We start from the raw sequence: 24742 nt of genomic DNA, 5'->3' as shown, positions 1-24742 counted from the left end.
TGGCGGTTCAAATCCCTGCGACAGGGTAAGCTCCGGTTGCTCTGTCCCAGCTCCTGCCAACCTAGCAGTTCAAAAGCATGCCAGTGCAAGTAGATAAATAGGTACCGTACCGCAGTGGTGGGAAGGTAAACGGCATTTCCGTGCGCTCTGGTTTCCATCACGGTGTTCCTTTGCGCGAGAAGTGATGTAGTCATGCTGGCCACATGACCCGGAAAGCTGTCTGTGGACAAATGCCAGCTCCCTTGCCCTGAAAGCGAGATGAGCGCCGCAACCCCAGAGTCGGACACGACTGGACTTAACCCTCCAGGCCAAGGGAGCCGGCGTTTTAACCCTCCAGGCCAAGGGAGCCGGCGTTTGTCCACAGACAGCTTCCGGGTCATGTGGCCAGCATGACAAAGCCGCTTCTGGCGAACCAGAGCAGCACACGGAAACGCCGTTTACCTTCCCGCTGGAGCGGTCCCTATTTATCTACTTGCACTTTGCTGTGCTTTCGAACTGCTAGGTGGGCAGGAGCTGGGACCAAGCAATGGGAGCTCACCCCGTGGCAGGGATTCGAACTGCCAACCTTCTGATCAGCAAGCCCTAGGCTCTGTGGTTTAACCCACAGCGCCACCTGGGTCCCTTAAGGCTTCTACCTAGCCACAATTTGCAGCCACCTAAATGGTGGTTCGAATCCCCATGACAGGGTGAGCTCCCGTTGCTCGGTCCCAGCTCCTGCCCACCTAGCAGTTCAAAAGCACATCAAAGTGCAAGTAGATAAATAGGTACCACTCCAACAGGAAGGTAAACGGCGTTTCCGTGCTCTGCTCTGGTTCGCCAGAAGCGGCTTTGTCATGCTGGCCACATGACCCGGAAGCTGTACGCTGGCTCCCTCGGCCAGTAATGCGAGATGAGCGCCGCAACCCCAGAGTCGGACATGACGGAGTCCCTTTACCTTTTAAACAAGGTCTGAAACTTAAACCTCTTCCATCTGGTGTTAATACTTGGGGAGAAGTTCGTTCTGTATGTATCTTCCCACCCCCTTAGAGGAAAGACAGTTGGACCATGGTTTCATCATGGCGGCGCCTTCTCCTCCAGCTTTCTCCAACCTGGTTCCCTCCAGATGTGGCTGGACTACCTCCAATAATCAGGGATGATGGGAGCTGTAGCCCAGTAACATCTGGGGGGTAACCAGGTCGGGGAAGGCTGATCTATGCTATGGAATACATTTTCTAGTTTGGTTTCTTTGGCACTTAATTCGCTGAGCTGTCCACTGAGATCTCTTTTTCTGGTCAGTCTTTAGAGGAGAGAGACTGCTGGAATGATCAGGGACAAACTATTCCACCTGCCTTGTTCCACCCTCTCTGCCTTTAAAAGGAGGAGCTGCTTTTAAAGTACTTATTCTTGCTCTCTGTTAATATTTTTGTGGGGAATAAACCATTGCCTTTTTGTCAAGAAAATGTGAATATTAATAATTTGAAATGCTGAAATTTGATCCACATGTAAGCTGCACTGGGTTTCCATGATGGTGGGATGCAAATGTGGAAAAATAAATGAGCAAAATGCAATAATTCCTGTAGGAAAACTACATTTCCCCTTTAGATGCCCATGCTTTCTCTCACTCTGCAAATGTATGCACTAAAGAGGATAAAAAGCAACATTGTTTTCAAAAGGAAATGTTGCCGGAGTTTTTCAAAGACTGTAATTATTTTGGAATAATTAGCATCCGATGGCAAGAATTAATTTTTTGTGTGTGCATTCTGTGGCCACCGTTAAAAATTAAGAACACTTGCACCCTTAATTTATGCAGAAAATTTGAATGGGTGTGTCTGCCAATGGTAGACTTGAATCAGAATTGGTAACTAAGGTTACATTCACACCATATACTTAAAGCACAGAGCGCCCCCCCCCAAAAAAATATTATGGGAACTGTAGCTTAGTGCTCATAAATCTACAGATCCCAGGATTCTTTGCAGGGAAGCAATGTGTTTTAAATGTGTGGTGTGGATGTAGCCTAAACAGAGTACATTTGTATGCTATGCTTGGACAATCGGGCAATTGTTAACTCTGTTGGTGTCTTCCTTTGTATTTGATAGGTCATTGCTTGTGAACAGCAATATGACTATTCCTATGATGCTCGCTGCGACGTTTGGTCTCTTGGGATCACAGCCATTGAACTGGGTGACGGGGATCCACCTTTATTCGACATGCATCCAGTGAAAACACTTTTCAAGATCCCAAGGTATGGCACTAGGTGGCTCTCTTAGCTTGCTAGATTGTCATTCCTCACACAGACAACAGCATTTCAACAGAGAAATGCAACTGTGAAATTTGGTACATCATTGCACCTGATTGAGAAATGCTGCTATTAAAAGATTCTTGCTCGCCCTGATCTACATGCAGGTAGTGCATTCTCCCAGAATAAGAACATTTAATATTTCCATGGTTTTTTTAATTATTATAAAACTTTCTCTCTATTTCTCTATGTAATAAAAACGTAAGGCTGTCGTCACACCACTGGAGGATTTGTAGCATAGCTGTCAACTTCTCCCTTTCCTTGCGAGGAATCCTATTTGGAATAAGGGAATTTCCCTTTTAAAAGGGGGAAAGTTGACGGCTATGATTTGTAGTGCCAGATCACAATCCTGGATTTGCAGGGCAAGGGAGCAAAAATGAAGGCGGGGTATACAACAGCAGTGGCCTGTAGTACGGGAGCAAGAAGGGAGGGACACTGAGCAGGGGAAAGTTGTGACTTTAAACAACAGCAGGTTTCAATAAAGCAGGGATGGCGGAAACTGAGGCGGAAACTGCTTTGGGCAGATGTTTGAGTACAGGGATTTGAGAGTAGCTGTGTTTCAGGGTCTCTCCCTTCTTACTGCACTTAAACTTCCCCCCTTCCATTTCTCAGCAGCCTCCTGTGAGAGAGGTAAAGGGTACAGAGTCACGAGTCCTCAAATAATCAAATAATCCACCGCGGGTGGTGCTGTGGTTTAAACCACAGAGCCTAGGGTTTGCTGATCAGAAGGTCGGCGGTTCGAATCCCCACGACGGGGTGAGCTCCCGTTGCTCGGTCAACCTAGCAGTTCGAAAGCACGTCAAAGTGCAAGTAGATAAATAGGTACCGCTGTGGCGGGAAGGTAAATGGCGTTTCCGTGCGCTGCTCTGGTTCGCCAGAAGTGGCTTAGTCATGCTGGCCACATGACCCGGAAGCTGTACGCCGGCTCCCTCGGCCAGTAAAGTGAGATGAGCGTCGCAACCCCAGAGTCGTCCACGACTGGACCTAATGGTCAGGGGTCCCTTTACCTTTACCTTTACCTTCCTGTTGTCTTTGTCCATGGAGTTTTCTTGGCAGGGATACTGGATCAGCTTGCCAGTTCCTTCTCCAGGTGGATCACGTTTGGTCCAAACTCTCCACTATGACTTGTCCATCTTGACCTGTCCATAGCTTCCCTGAGTAATTCAAGCCCCTTCGCCACGACAAGTCAGTGATCCATGAAGGGGTTTACCTTCCTACACTCATGCATTTCACTCCTGGTACCATGTGTTGTCTTCAACATGAATTTCCAGATTCAGTGTGGCAATTTGGAATAGATGCTTGATTGACAAGTAAACACCCATATATGTACAACATTGATGGTCTCAGCTGAACCTTCTCTGGCTGAACAGGTTATCTGACAAGCTGGCTCTTAGCATTCCATACATCTTAAAGAGACAGCAGCATATATCATCCTGGAGTGCTTTCGCAGAGGGGGCTGCAGGGATAGGAGGAATGGAAGTGGCTTTAGAAACAGGAATGGGACAATCAAGCTTAGTAGTTGCAAGGGGAAGCCCTAGGAGGTCAATGTGGGGGGGAATGGCAGTGGGATTGATGAGCAGAGTGAACAGGAGCACAGTCCCTAGTAACTAATACTGTAGGATGTTTAAGATGAGATCATGCTGGATATACCATTTGTTTCCAAAGAAGTAAAGGCCGTTACCGAAAATATACAGCACGTTACAAGGTTATTTTGATGGAGGAAAGGTCTTGTGTTATTATGCAGCAAAGGCAATTTTGAGACTGTTATGTGTGTCCTATCAGTTGCACCCTTCTCTTACTGCTTATTTACACATGAAAAATATGAAACGCTTTCTTGCCATTCCTGAATATAAACGAGCATTTGATTTCACATGTTGTTAGGTGGTTGTGTTGTTTTCACCTGGCCGGAGGATTATAAAGACTTAAGGAATATGAATGAAAGATGGGGCAGTTGTAACAAAAGCAGGATAGCATCTCTTAAGCATTTGCCCCAGGTTGATTGCCAGCTGGTATATGCCGGCTTCTTCCATATTCCATTTTGCAAAGGGAGGGATAGCTACTTGCTATTAGCAATTTGAAAGCTTAGGCAATGAAAATATTTGACCTTTTATTATCTGTACAATCGCACAATTACCATGGGGCGTAAAAAAAAATTCTCCTGATTGCTATTTGCATTTCTGATTAGGTCTATTTATATGCAGATGAGGCTCTCCAACATCCTGCATCGTATTATCTCTGTTGCACAACCCAGACTGCCTCCCCTCCTTCAAAAATTATTCAAACTTAAGCAGCAATTCATCTCTCTCTCTTTTCTCTCTCTCTCTCCCTCTCTCTTTTGCCCTTTGCACATGTGTAAAACAGGCTGTAGCAATTAAAGCGGTGAGGGAAGCTTCAAATTTCTAAACTAATACCCATAAATTTTTTATCAGATAGAGGCTGTAAACAGCTTTAAAGAACAACAGTCATGATGAAGTACTGTAAAATATCAGCAGGTGATAGGAAGAAATATAGAACAGGACATGGGAATGGTTGTCTTTCAGTGTATGATTCATCTCTTTCTTCCCCCCAAAACTGCATATAAATCTGCATGACGAAATAATATATTGTGGTGGCGTGTCTATTTCTATGGGACAAAATAATGAATTTATTAAGTCAGCTCCTAACCATCCTATTTTTTATTCTTCACCAAATCTTTATAATGTCTGAAGCTCAATAATAGCTAGGAATAAATACTGCTTATAGGATGTTAAGTGATGATAGGGACGCGGGTGGCGCTGTGGTCTAAACCACTGAGCCTCTTGGGCTTGCCGATCAGAAGGTCAGCAGTTCGAATCACCGCAATGGGATGAGCTCGAGTTGCTCTGCCCCACCTCTTGCCAACCTAGAAGTTCAAAAGCACGCCAGTGCAAGTAGATAAATAGGTACCACTGCAGCGGGAAGGTAAATGGTGTTTCCATGCACTCTGGTTTCTGTCACGGTGTTCTGTTGCGCCAGAAGCGGTTTAGTCCTGCTGGCCATATGACCCGGAAAGCTGTCTGTGGACAAACGCCGGCTCCCTCGGCCTGAAGTGAGATGAGTGCCGCAACCCCATAGTCGCCTTTGACTGGACTTAACCGTCCAGGGGTCCTTTACCTTAAGTGATGAAGGGCCAATTAGAAAGGGAGTAAATAACCACCAGTAGCATCATAATAAAGAGCATCCATGAAAAGACATGATAACTTGAGGACATGGCTTAGGCATGTTGACTATGCATTAATTGTCATAGGACCACATTTCCACAATGTTCTTTGGAGAGACTTGTGGCTAAAATTGAAAACGCTAAATACAAACATCCCCCTCTGGGTTTTCCTAAGATGGCTGGCTGCAAGGTATGCTCCTGTAGTAGCCAGAGGCATCGCAACTTCCAGAACAGATGCCTATACTCTGAGAAAAACAACTATGTCTCCCTTGTCTAGACAGATATCCCCCAATCTCTGCATAGCATTACCAGGCTGGTTCTGTGAAGCAACATCAGTGCATTCACCTGCTGCCGCCAGTGGTTTATTAGGGAAATGTAGGTGAAGGGAAGAATACAGTAGTGCCTGGTGTGCTCTGGTCTATGGGGTCACGAAGAGTTGGACACGACTAAACGACTAAACAACAAAGGTGAAGGTATTGGCAGTTGCCTAGCAACCTTCAGACGCCATATTTTCATTCCCCAGTATAATAGTCTATATATGTCTCCAAGTAAAACACGCTGAGCATATTTTCCCTTTGCAGCTCCTTGCCCACTATATCAGGGAAGAGGGAATGTGTGTTGGGATGAGAGAATTTTAATGTAGCCCCCGCTCCCTCACAATATCCTGACTCTGACTTCAGGAACATTAAGTTGCTCAGAGAATTTCTACTGCCCTCAAAAGGATACAACTGGGATATTGAATGGGGGCTGCTTCTTGAAGCTTCCTTCCATGCACCTGGATATCTTGGGGGACAGGGAAAGAATTTGGTCTCCCTCTGCTGACTAGTCTTTCTGTCCAGATTTCACTGATGGCTCCCACTCGGAACATGTTGGGCCTCCATAATCTTCTTCCTTCTTCCTTGGCGATCACTCGTAGCCAAGTAGGATTCCAAACCAGCTGTTGGTGCCATGCCTCCAGATCTTTGGACTTCAGTTGCTGTAGCATCTGAATACCTTCACACTTTTAAACAAAACACCTTCACGCTTTCTGAACAGAAGTCTTCTGGGATACTTATTTCCAGCACATCGATTTATTTCAAAAACAAATGCTTTGGGAATGGGTGTTTTTTTTTCTTTGTTTGTTTGAAAATATTCACAACATATCTCAATGGTCTTCTTGGGCGGTTACTCGTAGCTGAGTAAGATTGTCTTCCATGAACATGTAAGTGACTGTGAAGGCCAATTCTGGATCCACACGTCCCTCCACAGTGGGGACATAGGTTTCCTGGCAGGAGTGGATCACAGTGAGGGTTTGTCAAGTGTACCTTCCTCTTAGCACGTTTCTCCCTTTTGTCCTGAGTTTAAGTGTCTTCAAAGCCCATGACACCTTTGGTAAAGGTTGTTCTCCGTTATAGCCTGGCTGACCAGAGGGGCCATTATTATTATTATTATTATTATTATTATTATTATTATTATTAATGGGATAAGCATAAACATTTTTTGTGATTTCTGTCCAGGCATTTTGCTCACAAATTTCTTTGATTGGAGGTAGATCTAGGGTCCAGCTTTGTGTCCACCTCGATATAACTTCTTGTGCTGGTCCGGTGGGTTACCCGAGAGGCGAGGTCCAAGTCCGGTCCGTGGTCAAAGGTGCAACATAGAGGCAGTCCATGGTAGCTGAAACTGGGTGCAGGGCAGGGAGTCGGGCGGGCGAAGTCAGGAGCAGGTATGCAGGCAGGGAACCTGGGCGAGTCAGGAGCTCAGGCAGGAAAGCAGGACAGGATTCAAACAGGAACACTGGCAGGAACTGGTCACCAACAATGTTGCTCCTGCAACTTGGGGCTGGGGCTGGCTGGCTTTTATCTGCCCCGAGGCATAGGGCGGCCCCGATCCTCTGGTGGCTCGCCTCTCCTGGCCTGGACGCGAGCACTCCTCCTGCGGGAACCTAGTTCCCTTCACCTCTCTGCCCTTCGCCTCCGCAGTTCAGGAGAGGCTGGAGGGTTACCGGACCCAGAAGCAACCTCAGCTTCCCCTGACGGGGCTGAGAGTGGAGCACCTGTAGGCAATGGGTCTTCCATCCCATCAGGAGCCAGAGCAGGCTCAGCAGATGCCTGCACCTGAAGACCCAGCACAGGTGAGGACCCTTCAGACTCAAGCCCTAGCCCCGGCTCTGCTGGTTCTGGAGGCGGGGAATCCTGTGCAGGCTGGAATCTCTCATGTTCAGCATCTGAGTCTGAATCCCAGGCCATCACACTTCTCCTGTTCCCTTAGAATGGTTCCCCCCCCCCCAAAAAAAATTGCCACCACCTGTTGATTTCTTAAAAGTGCCAATTGTTTTGCTAAAATATATTTACATAGAAATGAGGCCAGAGTAATGAGTCTAGTTCTGAAATCTGCAGCTGACAGTAACATAGTATAGAGTTGGGCATCATTTTATCTGCAAATAGAAGGAGGCAGCCGAGTTCAGAATCAGGCCAGGCAACAATATGAAGTATTGATTTGCTGTACCTGACTCATTTTTTGCGAAGCATTCTCTTTTCCTATTATTTTGACTTCATTAATTCTGCACGGTCGTTTTAGCTGACTGGACTGATCTGCCTTCTAATTGAGGGGCTGTAAATGCCAATCACAAGCCAAGGGACTGAGCATCATGGTTTTCAGCAACCTAAAAATTATTTCACCTCTATTGCCTTACGGTAGTAGCAGTTGCTGATTTATATTTTCCACACTTCTAGCAGTTTCTGGAGGATATGATCTTAGCCAGGTGAACATAGGGGCAATCCTGGGCATGAGTACTTACTTTAAGGTGGCTCAGGATGAAATCTGGTGTGGCCCAGCAGTAAAGCTTGGGGGGTTTACAGGGAATGAGGGTGGAGGAATGCATGAGTCCAAGGTTCATTTAGGCTCATTCCCATCACAATAAACCACAGGCTTGAGCGCAGGCCTGGATCAATGTTAGCGAGCATAGCCCTATACTGTACATGCTGTACTTTGGAGCTCCACAGAGTTCTTCATGACATGACACAGATCTAATGAACAGTTCTGTGTAAATGGAAACTGCATAAACTGCTGCACCTCCAAAAATTGACCCACGACTAATCGTATCAGCAGTATGTTTACATATGGCAGGGAGAAATTCCTTACATTCCTAAATAAGAAAATGACAATGTGCTCAGTAGGAGAGGGGGAAAGCCTTATCAGTAGACAGAGAATTGGTATCATACTACAGACAGTGGCGTCGCAACGGGGGGCGGGGGGCGGTGCGCCCCATGTTCCATGTCTGTGGGGGTGACAAGAAGTCACCCCGCGGGGGCTCGCTGTGGTGTGAGCAGCCCCGGGTGTCACATCACCTTCCTTTGCCCCTGACTACAGATAGCTTGTGTCCTGCCCAGTGCTTTGTTTGGGTGAAACACACTGTCATGCATGGAGCTCCCATTCCAATAATAGCCAAAATATGTAGAAAACAATAAGGAACTGGAACTGTGCATCCCACAGTAAGCTTTGGATCACCACAAATGTTATATTCACACCTCCTAGTATGTGTCCTCCAGAAGATGGCATTGAATCCCATCCAGCCAAAAGAGACGCAAATTGTTCTGCCCTGCTGCGTTTGTGTTTAATGCAACAGATGTAAAAATCACACCAGATGAACAAAAAAATTACACAATTACTCAAACCAGCCATCCGTGGGCTCCAGCTTTAGTTACCTTACACATGTGCAGTGTCAATAACATGCACACAAACCCAGATGTTTCTTTAAAGCCGGGACAGCTGAAGGGCTGGGATTTCCCTGTCAAGGTGGAGGTTTTTGCTCGTGCTTGTAGAGGGAAGTGAGGGGCAGATGGGGCTTGTCCACCTGGGAGGGTAGTCTATCTAGGAGAAGAAAAACGCTGGTCCTAAACTTCTGCTGCCTTGCAGGATATCCTCAGGAGAGGAAAAGGCTATGGAGTAAACCCTACACAAATCTAGAGCAGAGTCTCTAAGACAGTTGGATGGCGATTTGTATGCCTCCTTCCGGAAACTCCTGCAGCCAAGCTGGTGCCAAATGTTTTGCTTTGCTTTGGAACACATAAGCTAACACAGTGGTTTGACTTCGCCCCCAGAAGTGCACTCATTTGTCTCTTGAGACAGACATTTGCCAGCTACTCAGAACATCATTGGCCACCCCATGTAAATTGAGGTCCAGCTCCGAGGACCTTCTGGTGGTTCCCTCCCTGCGAGAAGTGAGGTTACAGGGAACCAGGCAGAGGGCCTTCTCGGTAGTGGCACCCGCCCATCAGATGTCAAGGAAATAAACAACTATCTGACTTTTAGAAGACATCTGAAGGCAGCCCTGTTTAGGGAAGTTTTTAACGTTTGATCTTTTATTGTGTTTTTAATGTTCTGTTGGGAGCTGCCCAGAGTGGCTGGGGAAACCCAGCCAGGTGGGCGGGGTATAAATAAATGATGATGATGATGATGATGATGATGATGATGATGGCAGTTGGAGGGAAAGCAGTGGCTGTTCTGTTGCCTGTGGTCCTTTCAGCAACTGTGTTGCAGGTCCCCCCCCCATCCATGCCTAGGTCAACCTGATGACCTCCAGATGTTGTGGACCGCAACTTCCACCAACCCCAGCCAGCCCAGCATGCACCAACATCTGGAGAGCCCCAGGTTGGCAAAGGCTGTTCTAATAAATCAAAGATGGCAGTAACACCAAACGGAAGGCAGAGGTCTTAAGCTTAGCATCAGTTTTGCAACATCAGTTTCAAGCAGAGTACAAAGTCTTGATGGTTTTTATGGCAACTGTGCATCTTTGTGGCGGTATTGATTTTAAAATGTGATTTGGTTCTCTGAACAACTCATCCTTTCTTCTGACCAAAGACCGGTTCACTTTTTCCTTCCACTCATTGTCAGAAACAATTAAGATATATTCATAACACCAATACATCTAATTATGAAGCTGTTGTACATTAGACACTCTGTCCCTTTTCTACTGCAACATAGTGTTGCTTTTCTTCGTTCCATCATTTTTGTTTAGTCATTAACCCTTTCCCTAAAAAAAATTCACAAGCATATCCCAGCTGAAAAATATATTTATTTCCCTAATGTACTGCTTTGCACAAGATAAACACTGAAGAATTTATTGACCCTGTTTTTCTTTTAAAAGGTCAGTTCAGCATTGGATAATCATTTGCTTAAATGTGCAAGCATACCCTGAGAGGTGTTTATATCTGCAGGCATACACACAGAGATGGATGAGGTTTAAAATATCAAATCCCCAATTGTCAAATTTGCTAGATCTGACCACCTTCATAATTTAGACCCTTCTATTGAAGATTTGAAAATATATTCTAGACAGATGACATGTTAACAGAATCATTTCATGGTTGAGTGTCTTCTCAGTATGATTTATCTTTACCTTTAGGCAATGGAGGTCCCTGTTTGGGAGATTTATGAGCTAGGCCCCAAAATCTATTTTGATGACATGGAATGTGTGTGTTTATTGGGGGAGGGGGGGGAGAAATCAAACCTTAGCATTTGCTTTAAATACTAGGTTTCCTTCTCACGATCGGTTACGCGAGCCAGCCTTGTTCATGTAACTCCTGCCCTTCTTTTTGATGAATATAATTAAAAGGATTGCGCTCTGGTTGTTGTGTACAGACCTGACAGAACAACAAGCATTGTAGGTCTCAGACCAACTTTGTATGGAGACCAAATGAAATTGAATTAGTGCATGAACAAATAGAATAAAGAATGCTGACAGCTCCTTTTTTGTGTGCAGCAGAGCCCAGAGCATTGCCTGACTTGGGTTTGCTGCTAAATAAGCTTTAAGTGCACTGGGGAAGTCAACTGGTTAATCTCGTCAACAAATTGCCCAGACTTGGAGAGTGCTGTGGATTCAGCAACAGTGAGATTGGTTCTCTTGGGTCACCTGACTTCCAGCTTCATGACAATTCTAGTTTATGCTGCCTGTGTTCTGCCTTGAACTCTCTGGACTTCTTTTCTCGGGTTAGCAAGCCCAGTGGCATGGCAAATAAGGGAGGGGCGCATCTACAGAACACCCAGTTCAAGCCCCATGGGGGGGGGAACAGCGTCCCTACAGCGCACTCCAACCCCGAGTGAATTCAGTGTGTGTGGAGCTTGAAAGTGGCAGGGCTCACCCCCTGATACTTGCCTCTGACAATCTGTGTTCAAGTCTCTTAACTCGGTAGATGGATCTACTTGTAATAATGAATTTTGCAATGATTTTAGAGAGGAAGATTTGGCTTGGAGGAGGAGGAGGAATCTGAGGTCTTGCCTAGCCTTAAAACCCCGGCAGGAGAATTGTTGTGCCCATAATGCTAGTCACGTATTAGAGATAAGCGTGAGGAGAGATCTGAATTCGTATTTCCAAATTGGGCTATGCACATTTCAGCTATCCAGGTTGGTGCCGGTGCCGGAGCCGAGAGGCTGATCCAGGGGGTGGCTGGGGGGTCAACAGTAGGCCCAGCCCACACACCACCCCTTCCTCTCTCTGCCTGGAAGCTTAAGGTGGTGGCTAAGTCCTCTTCATGGCTGGGGGCTCGTGGGATGCTGGGTGCAAGCCAAGGCCACTTGAGGGGAGAAGAGAAGGGAGGGTACCACAGGAGAGAGTGAGGCATGTGGGTGATTAGAAACCTTACCTGTACTCTCACACAGTGGTGGCAAAGAAGGAGGCCGGGGTGGCTTGGCATGGTGAATTGAGGGGGTAGAATATTTTTTGGGGTGCCTGTGGATGCCTGTGATGCCTAGAATAAACTCTTTTTACAATTTTGTCCCACCCAGCAACGTTTATTTATTTATTTACAAGCTCAAAGCGTATCTTTGTATCCAACGTTTGCTTTAAACATACATTTTTAGCATATATATATATATATATATATATATATATATATATATATATATATGTTGTTGTTCAGTCGTTCAGTCGTGTCCAACTCTTCGTGACCCCATGGACCAGAGCACGCCAGGCACGCCTATCCTTCACTGCCTCTCGCAGTTTGGCCAAACTCATGTTAGTAGCTTTGAGAACACTGTCCAACCATCTCATCCTCTGTCGTCCCCTTCTCCTTGTGCCCTCCATCTTTCCCAACATCAGGGTCTTTTCTAGGGAGTCTTCCCTTCTCATGAGGTGGCCAAAGTACTGGAGCCTCAACTTCAGGATCTGTCCTTCTAGTGAGCACTCAGGGTTGATTTGTTTATGAATGGATAGGTTTGATCTTCTTGCAGTCCATGGGACTCTCAAGAATCTCCTCCAGCACCATAATTCAAAATCATCTCTCTCTCTCTCTCTCTCTATATATATATATATATATATACATACATACACACACACACACACACACATATATATATTCCTGCTGAATTGTTTCAAGCAAAGCCAGAAAATGATATAAGTAGCTTTTTGCGTTGCAGATGGAACTTTCCTTCAATGGAGTGGGTAAAGGCTGCCTTGTTTCATATCTGTGGCGTTGTTAGTGATGCTTCCCTAAAGTATTTAAAAGGCAGCCGAGGGATCGCCTGCATGTGTATGTTTCCCCTGAAATAAATGCAACTCTCCAGGGAAGGGTAATCCGTGGTCCTCAAAATATTCAAGGATTCCCCATGCCCATTAGGCCGATATTAAGGGAGTTCCCTCACCCCTGAACCATGCCTTTGCAATAACTATATTGATGGAGATATAGTGCAGAATTCACCGATTTACACCTTTATCCATTGGGAAAGGTGGTGAACTGCCCTCTGTATGAATCTATATGAAGCTATTCTCCTGCCTTATAGACTCACACACCCTGTTTGGGACACCCAGTTCCAACATAAATCACCATTCCTCAGAAGCTGTTACATAAATGAGCACAAGCTGCTATGATACAGTAGCTGCAGTTTTGTTTTGCTCCGGTGGAAGACTCCATGCTGACAAGGTCAGGATCTTGCAGTCTGAGTGCAGCCAAGTGATGAAGGGCACAGCCAACCTCCGAAGAGGTGGAGGGTGGACAGCCACTAATTATTCCCCGCCGTGCTACCCTGCCTATGCATTTGTGACCCTGTTAGATTTTCAGGCCATGCCGCTAGGGGCAGGAGATACCCCTCTAGCCCGGGGACATTTTTGCAGCAACAGAAGAGGGGGCGGGGAGAATGAGCGTTCCCCACATCAAATAGGGTGCGCACGTTGCGAGGTCGCGAGTAGACCCATTGGATCACGGTGGCAGCTCCTGGCAGTTGGTCTGGCTTCACCTTCCCAGGTTGGGATACCTGTGGACTCCACCACCTCCGGCTGGGGAGGTGTTGCCAGGGGGATTGGCTAGGTAGAAGAAGGGATTATACAGTACACACAATAGAGCTTGAGTCATACCTGGGAAGCGGCCGTTGGATTCAGAAGGGTGGAGGGGGGGAGAATTGGCTTTCCCTGTGCGGGCAAGGAAGGAATTACAAAAGCAATTAATTCGAGTTAGCTTGCCCAGCAGTAGCATGTTCGTGTTCTGGAGCTGGACATGAAATTGTGGAGCAGCTAACTAATTTACATCCTCACTCAGTGGCACAGTTCCTTTTAAGACACAGGCTGAAAAACCTGTAGTGATGGTGGTAAATGCATTTCTTTACCATCGCATAATATACAGTATTAGTGCACCCTAGAGCTTTTCTGAACCCCATAAATTACCACAAAGCAGCTGCAGTAAGTAGAAGGAGAATAGCCAGGCTGCCAAAATGCTAACCTTCTGACCTCCTGAAATTCCCAACCAGGTTGCATTTAAAAGGAAAAAGGGGGGGGGGGCAAAAAACAACGTGAGCTGATGCTTTCCTTTCAGAAGGGCTCTTCCTGGGTCCCAAGTCGATATCTAAGGCTGAATGGTTTTAAATGCAAGTTTTATTATGGCACAAAGCTTCCATGAACTACATGGACTAACACCCCCCCACACACACAAACACGCTTTTATATATGCCATATTTTGCTTTCATCAATGAAAGCAGTTTCCTTAGCTGCTAGCTTATATTATACTTTTGTAAACATATAAAAACCAAGCTGCTTATGAAAACAGATTCTTAGGACTGTGCGATGGTGGTTTTTCTCTTTCTGCAGGGTAGAAGACAGAATGGGGGCAATCTGGGAATCAAATTGCTCTATAGAATTTAGGAAGCCTGCTTTCAATTTATAAATCCCCATCATTACCAAAAATGGCTGAGAGGCTATGAATGCCTTATTAGCTAAGGCCTGGATAGATTACCCCCTCTTCTAAACAATCTGCCAGAGCAAAAGAGGGGAAAGGCTTCTAAGTACAGAGGAGAAATGGAATGAAACATCACAATTAATTGAGGTACTTTGTAGCCTTGGAAACAATAAGAGAGCTGTGACATCAGCAACAATTATGTGTAATTTTTAGCTTTAGTTTATCACCAAGGTAACCAGAGCCAGTTTTTCCCGCTTGCAGTGCTGGAGAATGTCTTGGAGTAAGGAGAGGGTTATACACAATATGGCTAAAGAGACTGCTACAACAGCATTCTAACCCGGGCCATTGCTTGGATTGCTCCGTACTGTACAGTGACTTGGCCGCCAATGCGAGTGCAATGACTCTCCTTCAAAAACCACTGCATGTGAAGGGATATGAGTGGTTTTTAACGCATGTGGCATTTGATCTGGGGCGTCTCATTCAAACAGGGAAGTCCCCCACTTGATTTTGTGGCGATGAACAGAAATCCTGTAGCTATCAGGTCCAGTGTGTCCAAGCTGGCGTATTTGCTACAGGGGTGCTAAAAGACACACGTGGTCACTTGGCCACCTGGCTGCCTTCGGGCTCATCCTGATGTTATCGCAGAGGTGCGGTGCATCTGCTCCCTGCATAATCCTGGCAAATTGGAAGCCACAGTTCACAAGGGAGGAGTGTGCAATGTGGATCCTTCCCATGGGATCACACCATTCTACTGCGCCTTCCTAGTTTATGTATGTTCCATACATCATATACCACTGGATAGCTCAGCTGGTTGGAACATGGTGCTTATAATACAAAGGTCGCAGGTTTGATCCCCATATGGGACAGCTGCATATTCCTGCATTGCATTGGGTTGAACTAGAGCAGGCATACCCAAACGTGGCCCTCCAGCTGTTTTGGGACTACAATTCCCATCACCCCTGACCACTGGTCCTGTTAGCTAGGGATGATGGGAGTTGTAGTCCCAAAACAACTGGAGGGCCAAGTTTGGGGGTGCCTGGACTAGAGGATCTTCAGGGTACCTTCCAACTCTACGGTTTTATGCTGTCTCAGATGTGTTGTCCTATTATTATTATTATTATTATTATTATTATTATTATTATTATATCATGCATGCCAAGTGCTGTCCCTGAAGGTCATTCCTCACACTAAGAAAAAGAAAAGAAAAGCCCACATACTTTCTTCTACAATAGAAATGACAATATTCTAACGGCAAAATTGCATTGTCTGGACAACTATGTATTTTAGTCAGGCACAGAAACACACCCAACTCATTTGTCTTTCTTTGCCGTTTGGCAAATGCTTTGTATTTTGCATGCCTGCCGATACTAACGAAAGGATAAAAGAGCAACATATTAATTTGCAACAAAGACGCCCGTTGATGATAAGTGAGCAGTCATTCAGGTTCCTTCCTTGCTGCCTTGGACAGCTTTTAATCCCCATCGCCTCTCAACTCCTTGAAAAAGCAGAATGCCTTGTGGGGAAACCATATAAGTTAAGCAGGTTAAATTATGAGTTATGAAGCTTGTCTGCTGGAAAGCCTAACTGGGTGGTATAGTCACCTGCATTTGTGAAATGAGTTTCACACACACCTACACAAACACACCCCACTCCCCGACTACCCCACTATACCATCTCAGGACTATTTAATTGATCATCTTCCAACATTGTGTATGCAATCAAATGGCAACAGTGCCCTTCAGCTCTCTATATTGGACAAACAGGCCAAACCCTACGCCAAAGGATAAATGGACATAAATCTGATACCAGGAATCACAAGACAGATAAACCAGTAGGAGAACACTTCAATCTCCCAGGACATTCTATAAAAGATCTCAAAGTAGCTGTCTTAATACAAAGGAATTTCAGAAATAGACTGGAAAGAGAAGTGGCTGAATTGCAACTAATCACCAAACTTAAAACAATGGAGAAACCTGGTCTGAACAAAGACATTGGATTCTTATCTCATTATACATGGCAAAGCTATCTTTAGCCATCTCACCCCTTGCCTTTCCCTGTAAGACCAAATTGCAGTCGTTGGTTTTCCACACCTATCAGCTGATCACTCATTCCCACTACCCTTCTGAGTAATACCCCTCCCCACTCCCTCACTATATTTAAGGGTCTGGTGACTTCCGTTTCAGTGTATCTGAAGAAGTGTGCATGCACACGAAAGCTCATACCAAGAACAAACTTAGTTGGTCTCTAAGGTGCTACTGGGAGGAATTTTTTTTATTTTATTTTGTTTTGAGAAGAAATTGACAGGAATAAATGACAGATTCTGCAAAAGACTAATAAAACCTCTCAGCTGCCAAAATCTTCCTGAATTCAGTGGCCCATGACGAGGAAAAATGTGAAAGCCACTCCAGATGTTTCCAAGCAGAATACTTTCCCATCATACACCAGGCAGCTCCATATTGTGTTGATTTTATAATTTAATAGATTGCATAATCCTATGCATGTTTACTCTGAAGAATATAACCCCCCATTATGTTCAGTCTTGCTCATTCCTAGCTAAGTGTGCATAGGATTGCAGCCAGTCAGGGAATCCCAATTATTGAATTCGAATTAAATCCCAATGTGTCCAGTGGGGTATACTCCCTACTGGTAAACATGGATTGTAGCCTTAACTGGGTGACTTAAAGATTATGATTTCCCCTTCCTCTTAATGTGATATTCTGATTGCAACACATACCTTCTTCTGAATTTAAGAGAGACTTACAACCTGCAACTTCAATCTCACTTCAAATGTCTGTGTTTGCCTATCAAAACACACTGCTCTCTCTCTCTGTGTGTGTGTGTTTTAACGAATTCATGCGGTGATTTGTAAATGGCTTCCCGAAACTCCGGATGTTTTCTGCATAATTTTGCGACTGAATTATTTGTTGAAATAGCTCATCAGCGTGGCAAGAAAACTACTCGGTCCTGGAGACCAGCCAGACATTCCTGATTAAACATTTGTTTTTGCATCTTGTGTTCCTCACCATACCACAATCACCCTCTATATTTCTAGATGTTCCAGTTGTCAGAACCATTGACAGAGTTGAAAATACTTACCTGTTGTTGTTGTTGTTGTTGTTGTTGTTGTTGTTGTTGTTGTTGTTGTTTAAATGCATAGAGGAGGGTGGAGGAGGTTGTAAGAGATGAAACAATGAAAGCTTATGATTCACTGTGCCCAGAAAATAACCATTCCCATTCATTTCAGTAAAGGAGAAAGTAAACAAAAGTCCAATTAATTTTGTTTCTGAATCAGGAGTATGAATAATAAGAACCAGAAGGAGCCCCCCGGGGTAACAAATATGTTTTATAATTATGTGAATGTAACCACATATGCATTCACGGTATAAATGAACTCAAATATGTATTTGTAAAACCAGTGGTATCCATGCATAAACTACCCACTTAACTTAAGATAAATCTAATAAATTTCTGTGTCCTCAGAGGCTTCCATTGCATGTACAGAAGTAGATAAGTAGAATGTTGCTTTCTGTTGTGAATGAAATAACTGCTAATTGACAATAAAACTAACTTTTAAAAAAGACACACCTGACTTCCACTTTTGGAAGGTCAGTCATTTTTCTTTTCATTTACCCATCTCACCAGGAGACAGCTATCCTTTCCTGAAATAATGGCATATGGTTTACTTGAAACACCTGTAGGCGACACTGATGATTGAAAGTCCTGGCAACTGGAAGAGCCCCCACTTTTTACTGCTAGTCGATGAAGAGAGGAGGGAGATTGGTGCAAAGCATATCATCGGTTTCCCCCTTGCGTATTTGCTGTCTGAGGCCAAGGGAGCCTTTTTGGGTTGTGCGTATAACCACAAATTATTGGATGAAATGAAGCAAATAACTATTTCCCAGTGGTCTGACCTGTAAAGACTATGGAAATGCCTCTCTAGGGGTTTGGGGAAGCTCCATTGATTGTGACAGTTTAATACCAGACTGGCCCAAAACACTCAGGGGACACAATGAAGTGTGAAAATGTACATCTGAGAAGGAGGCACAAAAAGCATTCCAAATCCTGTGCTTCTTTGTGAATGTGGGAATTTCAGTTCATAACATGGAGCTCCACTTGGCTTCCCCGTTCAGTTCATTGGAAAGATGTGGTTCTCATACATTCCCCCTACCTCCATTGTGCCCTTTTAGTGATGTGTTTTGTGACATTTTCAGCCACTTCTGTGTTCACCACTGTGGACACGTGCGTGATTACATGTCTTTCGGATGCATGTTAATCGTGTATTATGGAAATATTTTCATGTTGCAAGCCACCCTGAGCACGGTTTTAACTTTGGAAAAATGGCTTGCAAATCAAATGATGATGGTCCTGATGCTTATGTTAGACATGGGACTAGGGCATTATAAGCCATTCACTTATTTCTGTACCTGAGAACTACAACTGTTTGATCTCTAATCCCTTACCTAGTGTGTTTGGTTGGCAGAAGTTCATTAGTCCTGCCTGCTGTTTAGAGACAGGGTTTTAGTTATTATTATAATTGTTTATTGAATTTATATACCGCTCTATACCCAGAGGTATCAGGGCAGCTCGCACAACAAAACCAGAACTTGTGGGAATATACCTTTCAGGTGCGCTCGCACCTGTGGTTATTTGTGTTTATTTGTGTTTAATTATGCTTGATTTTACTGTATCCTTCCACCTGGAAGGGAAGGTAATAACGGGATCCAGCAGGCGATTTACTGCTGGGATCCCTCCACAGGGTTTTAGTGGCTCCAAACTTTAAAGTAGTCAACGGTCAGTTAATCTGCTTCCCGCCCAATTTAGGGCAGCAACAGTGTTGTGATTGGTTTGTGTATTGATTATGACGTTGGTTGTTCACTCAGTAAAAAGCTGCCGCTCCCTGTTTGTGGTGTGGAGAACGTGCGGAAAAGCCCAGTGAGAAGAACGTTGCGTGGCAAGCCTAGGCAAAGCAAATGTGAAACCATCCACGCAGGGCAGCCAAAGCCGTTACCCTCCAGACTGCAGTCTTCGAAGTTTTATTTTCATTTCGCTTTCAAAACCTTTATTTGGCCGTTCAGTTTTGGCCACCTTTAGCTTTACTTTCCTCTTTGGAGTTTTTGGACCAGACAGACGCTTGCAATCTTCTACAACGAGGCAACCTTCACGAACTCACAGAACTCAAAAACCCTCAGATTGCAGCCAGCGGTTCTTCTTCGTCCATGGCGCGGTGTGAGCAGGCTCCGGAATTACCGGCCGTCCCGTCCGCAGGCTGCCTACCCTTGCAACTGGCATCCCGTGTGAGGTCAACTTCGTCCTGCACACGGGAGGCGCCAGCAAAAGAATCCCCACAAGAACCCTAAAATATATAATCAAGATAAAAACAATAGCCCCTAATAATAATAATAATAATTTTATTATTATTTCAACCCCGCCCATCTGGCTGGGTTTCCCCAGCCACTCTGGACGTCTTTCAACAGAACATTACAAACAGAATAAAACATCAAACATTAAAAACTTCCCTAAATAGGGCTGCCTTCAGATGTCTTCTGAAAGTCGGTTAGTTGTTTATTTCCTTGACATCTGATGGGGGGAGGGCGTTCCACAGGGTGGGTGCCACTACCGAGGAGGCCCTCTGCCTGGTTCCCTGTAACCTCACTTCTCGCAGTGAGGAAGCCACCAGAAGACCCCCCGGAACTGGACCTCATTTTAAAAGGACATAGGATACATCCTATATTACATCCTAAATAGTTATCCATAACGTCTTTCTGCTTTTGCTCCTATTCCAAATCCGGCTCGCTTTTTCATGCCCTTACAATCACGCTAGAGATCTTCTATTAAAGCTTTCCCAAGAACGTTTTGCCAGTGCCAAAAGGCCAAAAGGTACGGGGAAATGGGAAAGATACTGAAGGGGATGCCCCCACCCAAAAGAGGGATAACGAACTTAGTTAACGAAGACAGGTAATTTCAACATTTACCTCTTGGCCAGCGGCCACCGAGAGATTAAAAAAATGAAATGTGTGCACAACCTCTTAGATTAACAAATAATCAGTATGCTTTATCTGGGAACATATGGAGTATGAAATGCCATTTAAGGAATTTACATTTCTTAATGCAAGCAATTAGGTGTGTAGAAATTCTCGTTATTACACATGATTAGTCTCTCTCTCTCTCTCTCTCTCTCTCACACACACACACACACACAGACACACACACCATTTTTTAAAGGTGCTCATTTCATACACTAGCTTTAAGTTCAAGTGGGATGTGTTTTAAGACCCAGTAACTGCTGACATATGGCCATATCTCTGACCACCACATTCCATACTCCTCAAAGCAAATTCACAACAGGCATCTACCTGGCTCTCCTGTTTGCCTGAGTCAGCTCCTGGGCCTGATGCTCAGCTACTGATTCTCCCATTGAAAACAATGCGGGTGCCTAATGCATCTGTTCATGCCTGGTGGTGGTTGTTTTCTTGGGAAAATATATTGCTGTATTGATTGAAGAAATAAACAGTGTATGTTTTTGCCTATCAAATATTTCCCCCCTCCAGCTTTGTCCCATTTCCCCCACACCCTTCTCCGTGCAAAAAAAAGCTCACTATCAGAGAAGTATTCAAGATCAATGCAGCGGCTCCCTCCCTCTTCCTTTGTTGCCCATTGTAAATCTATTAGCTGTGATCTGTAATTAGGTGCACAGCTTAAAAGAAAGAACAAATGGTGTCCACTGAACCATGGTGCTCGCCTTCATGGCTAAAATAAAAAATAAAAAATGACCCATTTGGTTTTACCAGCTGTGACATTGCAGGCAGGCTCAATGACAGAGAACACATAAAACTCAATAGATTAAAATGTTTCCAGTTCACTAGACATCCAGAGGGGCATAACAAAGGGTCCCAGACCACTGCAGAGAAAAGGAAAAGGTAGGTTTTGTTGGTCTCATGCTGCATTTCCTTCCTTCCTTCCTTCCTTCCTTCCTTCCTTCCTCCCTTCCATCCATCCATCCATCCATCCTTCCTTCCTTCCTTTTGCTTGGGGTTGGATCTCATATGGTGGTTTTGCCTTAGAGCAGGCATCCCCAACCTTCGACTCTTCAGATGTTTTGGACTACAATTCCCATCGTCCCTGACCACTGGTCCTGTTAGCTAGGGATCATGGGAGTTGTAGGCCAAAACATCTGGAGGGCCGCAGGTTGGGGATGCCTGCCTTAGAGATTGGTAGAGTTAACAGACAGTCTCCACCTTCCAAGACAATAATGCCCACTCACATCACAAAGAGCTCATAACCCACCTCCTCTCAGCAGCCAGAATCATCATAACCAGACACTGGAGAGACCTGTCAGGAGTAAGCATGGACCAATGGTATCAGATAGTATGGGATGGAAACAGCCTTATTAGAAAAGCTAACCAACAAACTGAAACTGACACGGGGACAAATAGAAGATGCCTTTACCACGGTATGGCTCCCCTTTATCACATACACAGCCCAACAAGACAATGACAAGAATCCACCAACAGCATACGAATCAATATGGCTTTTGTTGTTCAGTCGTTCAGTCGTGTCCGACTCTTCGTGACCCCATGGACCAGAGCACGCCAGGCACGCCTATCCTTCACTGCCCCTCGCAGTTTGGCCAAACTCATGCCAGTCGCTTCGAGAACACTGTCCAACCATCTCATCCTCTGTCGTCCCCTTCTCCTTGTGCCCTCCATCTTTCCCAACATCAGGGTCTTTTCTAGGGAGTCTTCTCTTCTCATGAGGTGGCCAAAGTACTGGAGCCTCAACTTCAGGATCTGTCCTTCTAGTGAGCACTCAGGGCTGATTTCTTTAAGAATGGATAGGTTTGATCCTCTTGCAGTCCATGGGACTCTCAAGAGTCTCCTCCAGCACCATAATTCAAAAGCATCAATTCTTCGGCGATCAGCCTTCTTGATGGTCCAGCTCTCACTTCCGTACATTACTACTGGGAAAACCATAGCTTTAACTATACGGACCTTTGTCGGCAAGGTGATGTCTTTGCTTTTTAAGATGCTGTCTAGGTTTGTCATTGCTTTTCTCCCAAGAAGCAGGCGTCTTTTAATTTCGTGACTGCTGTCACCATCTGCAGTGATCATGGAACCCAAGAAATATGGCTAACCTGATCCAAAACACCCACCCATCCCACTCACACATGAAAACAAAGACCACCACAGCCCACCACAAGTGAAAAACCACACCCTAGCCAACCCCAACCCCAACTTCTCTCGCTACCAAAGGAACACAAGCAAATAGCAAAGAGAACCTGCACAAGCGACGCTGACACAAAACCCCACACATACATTAAGTAAAATATGTCGCTGTACAGTGGACCCTCGGGTTACGTTACCTTCGTGTAACATAACTTTCGGGTTGTGAATGCGGCAAACCTGGAAGTGTAGCAAACCCAGAACCTGTGCACAGAAGTGGCGCCTCTACTTGTGGATTTTTCGGCGTACGTGCAGACCCCTGGAATAAATCACATTTGTATCCAGAGGGTCCACTGTACTAGCTTAAAGCTCAAGGAGCGTACTGCAGTTGTTGGCTGTGCAGGAGTCGGAACACAAAGAGAAAAGAGGACTTGGGCCTATAGTTCTACTGATTCTGAACTGGCTTCCCAGCCCACCTATGCCCCAGGCATTTAAAGCACATGACTTCCCCCCCCCAAGGACTCCTGGGAACTGTAGTCTATCTCACAGGGCTCCAATTTGTGGCACTCTTAACAAACAACAGTTCCCAGGAGTCTTTGGGGGAAGCCATGTGCTGTAAATGTACAGTGTATTCATGACCTAATCAGCACCTGCTTGTTTAATAGTAATCTGCTAACCTTGACGTGGAGTTTTTAAAATAGAAATTGCAGGTAGATGTTTTCCTCTGTTCACTGTTTTCTGAATTAACCTCTGCTGATGGGATCTGTATGCACTGCTGCTGGTTCTGTGATGCAGGTGGCAGCGGTAGGAAGGCATTTAATGGAACATGGGAGTAGGCATTAATGTCACCGAATATAACCCATCACATTACTTCCCTAATAGTAAATGTGATAAATGATGCATATCCCGCAAGTATTTTGGATTTCCCCTTCTCATTTTGTGCTGCTGGTGCTATACTAAAGGAGAAAAGTAATAACACATTCAGCTCAGATAACATGACAAACTGCAATGAAATAGGATAGCTGAAATGGTTTTGAATAGATACAGATGAATGAAAATGGGCCATTTATTACGGAGCCATAATGTCTTTACCGTGGCTTGATTTGTTTTGATTGTGTGTGCGTGTGTGCATGGGATGTGTAGAAATGGTAGAACCCAACTCTCATTTGCTCGTTAACTTTGCTCCAGTTTATGCTGCATTTCTGACTCTTGCTCTCTCTTTTCTGCTTACAAACCTTGCTATATATTGCTCTGAACTGAATGTAGGGGTTATATTTATCAGCAGTCCTGTTCTTGCAAGCAGGGACTCTGAAGTTGTGTTAACAACAACAACAACAACAACAACATCAACAACAAATTATTTATTATTTCTACCTTGCCCATCTGGCTGGGTTTCCCCAGCCACTCTGGGCGGCTTTCAACACAACATTAAAAACAGAATAAAACTTCAAACATTAAAAACTTCCCTAAACAGGGCTGCTTTCAGATGTCTTCTGAAAGTTGGATAGTTGTTTCTTTCCTTGACATTTGATGGGAAGGTGTTCCACAGGGAGGGTGCCACTACTGAGAAGGCCCTCTGCCTGGTTCCCTGTGACCTCACTTCTCACTGTGAGAGAACCGCCAGAAGGCCCTCGGAGCTGGACCTCAGTGTCTGGGCTGAACGATGGGGGCGGAGACGCTCCTTCAGGTATACAGGGCCGAGGCCATTTAGGGCTTTCAAGGTCAGCACCAACACTTTGAATTGTGCACGGAAACGTACTGGGAGCCAATGCAGGTCTTTCAGGACCAGTGTTATATGGTCTGTTAACCACCTGTTACTTGCTTTTGGGTATGTATGCTGTAAGGTATGCTGCTTTCGCCTTGGATAGGGTTGTGGATCCAAAGGTTCCTGTGCTTCTATGAAAAGAGATTCCCTCTCATGTAAGGAGGCCTTCTCTTGGAAAGCATCCTTTGCCAGGCCAAGGCAATATTTGACTCCAATGCTTTA

The 24742-nt window shown here is 45.0% G+C and overlaps 1 protein-coding gene across 1 annotated transcript in view; it reads left to right on the top strand.

The window, feature by feature from the left end:
• The window catches only part of MYO3B (myosin IIIB), a 222882-nt gene that overhangs the window by 24728 nt on the left and 173412 nt on the right, over window positions 1–24742 (top strand). Inside the window, 1 exon segment of the mRNA XM_033168350.1 lies at window positions 2076–2221. Coding sequence (XP_033024241.1) covers window positions 2076–2221 — 146 coding nt within the window.

This window comes from Lacerta agilis, chromosome 1, assembly GCF_009819535.1.
Source record: "Lacerta agilis isolate rLacAgi1 chromosome 1, rLacAgi1.pri, whole genome shotgun sequence".
In the NCBI taxonomy this organism is placed as follows: domain Eukaryota; kingdom Metazoa; phylum Chordata; class Lepidosauria; order Squamata; family Lacertidae; genus Lacerta; species Lacerta agilis.
This window is presented reverse-complemented; position numbering and strand designations above follow the sequence as displayed.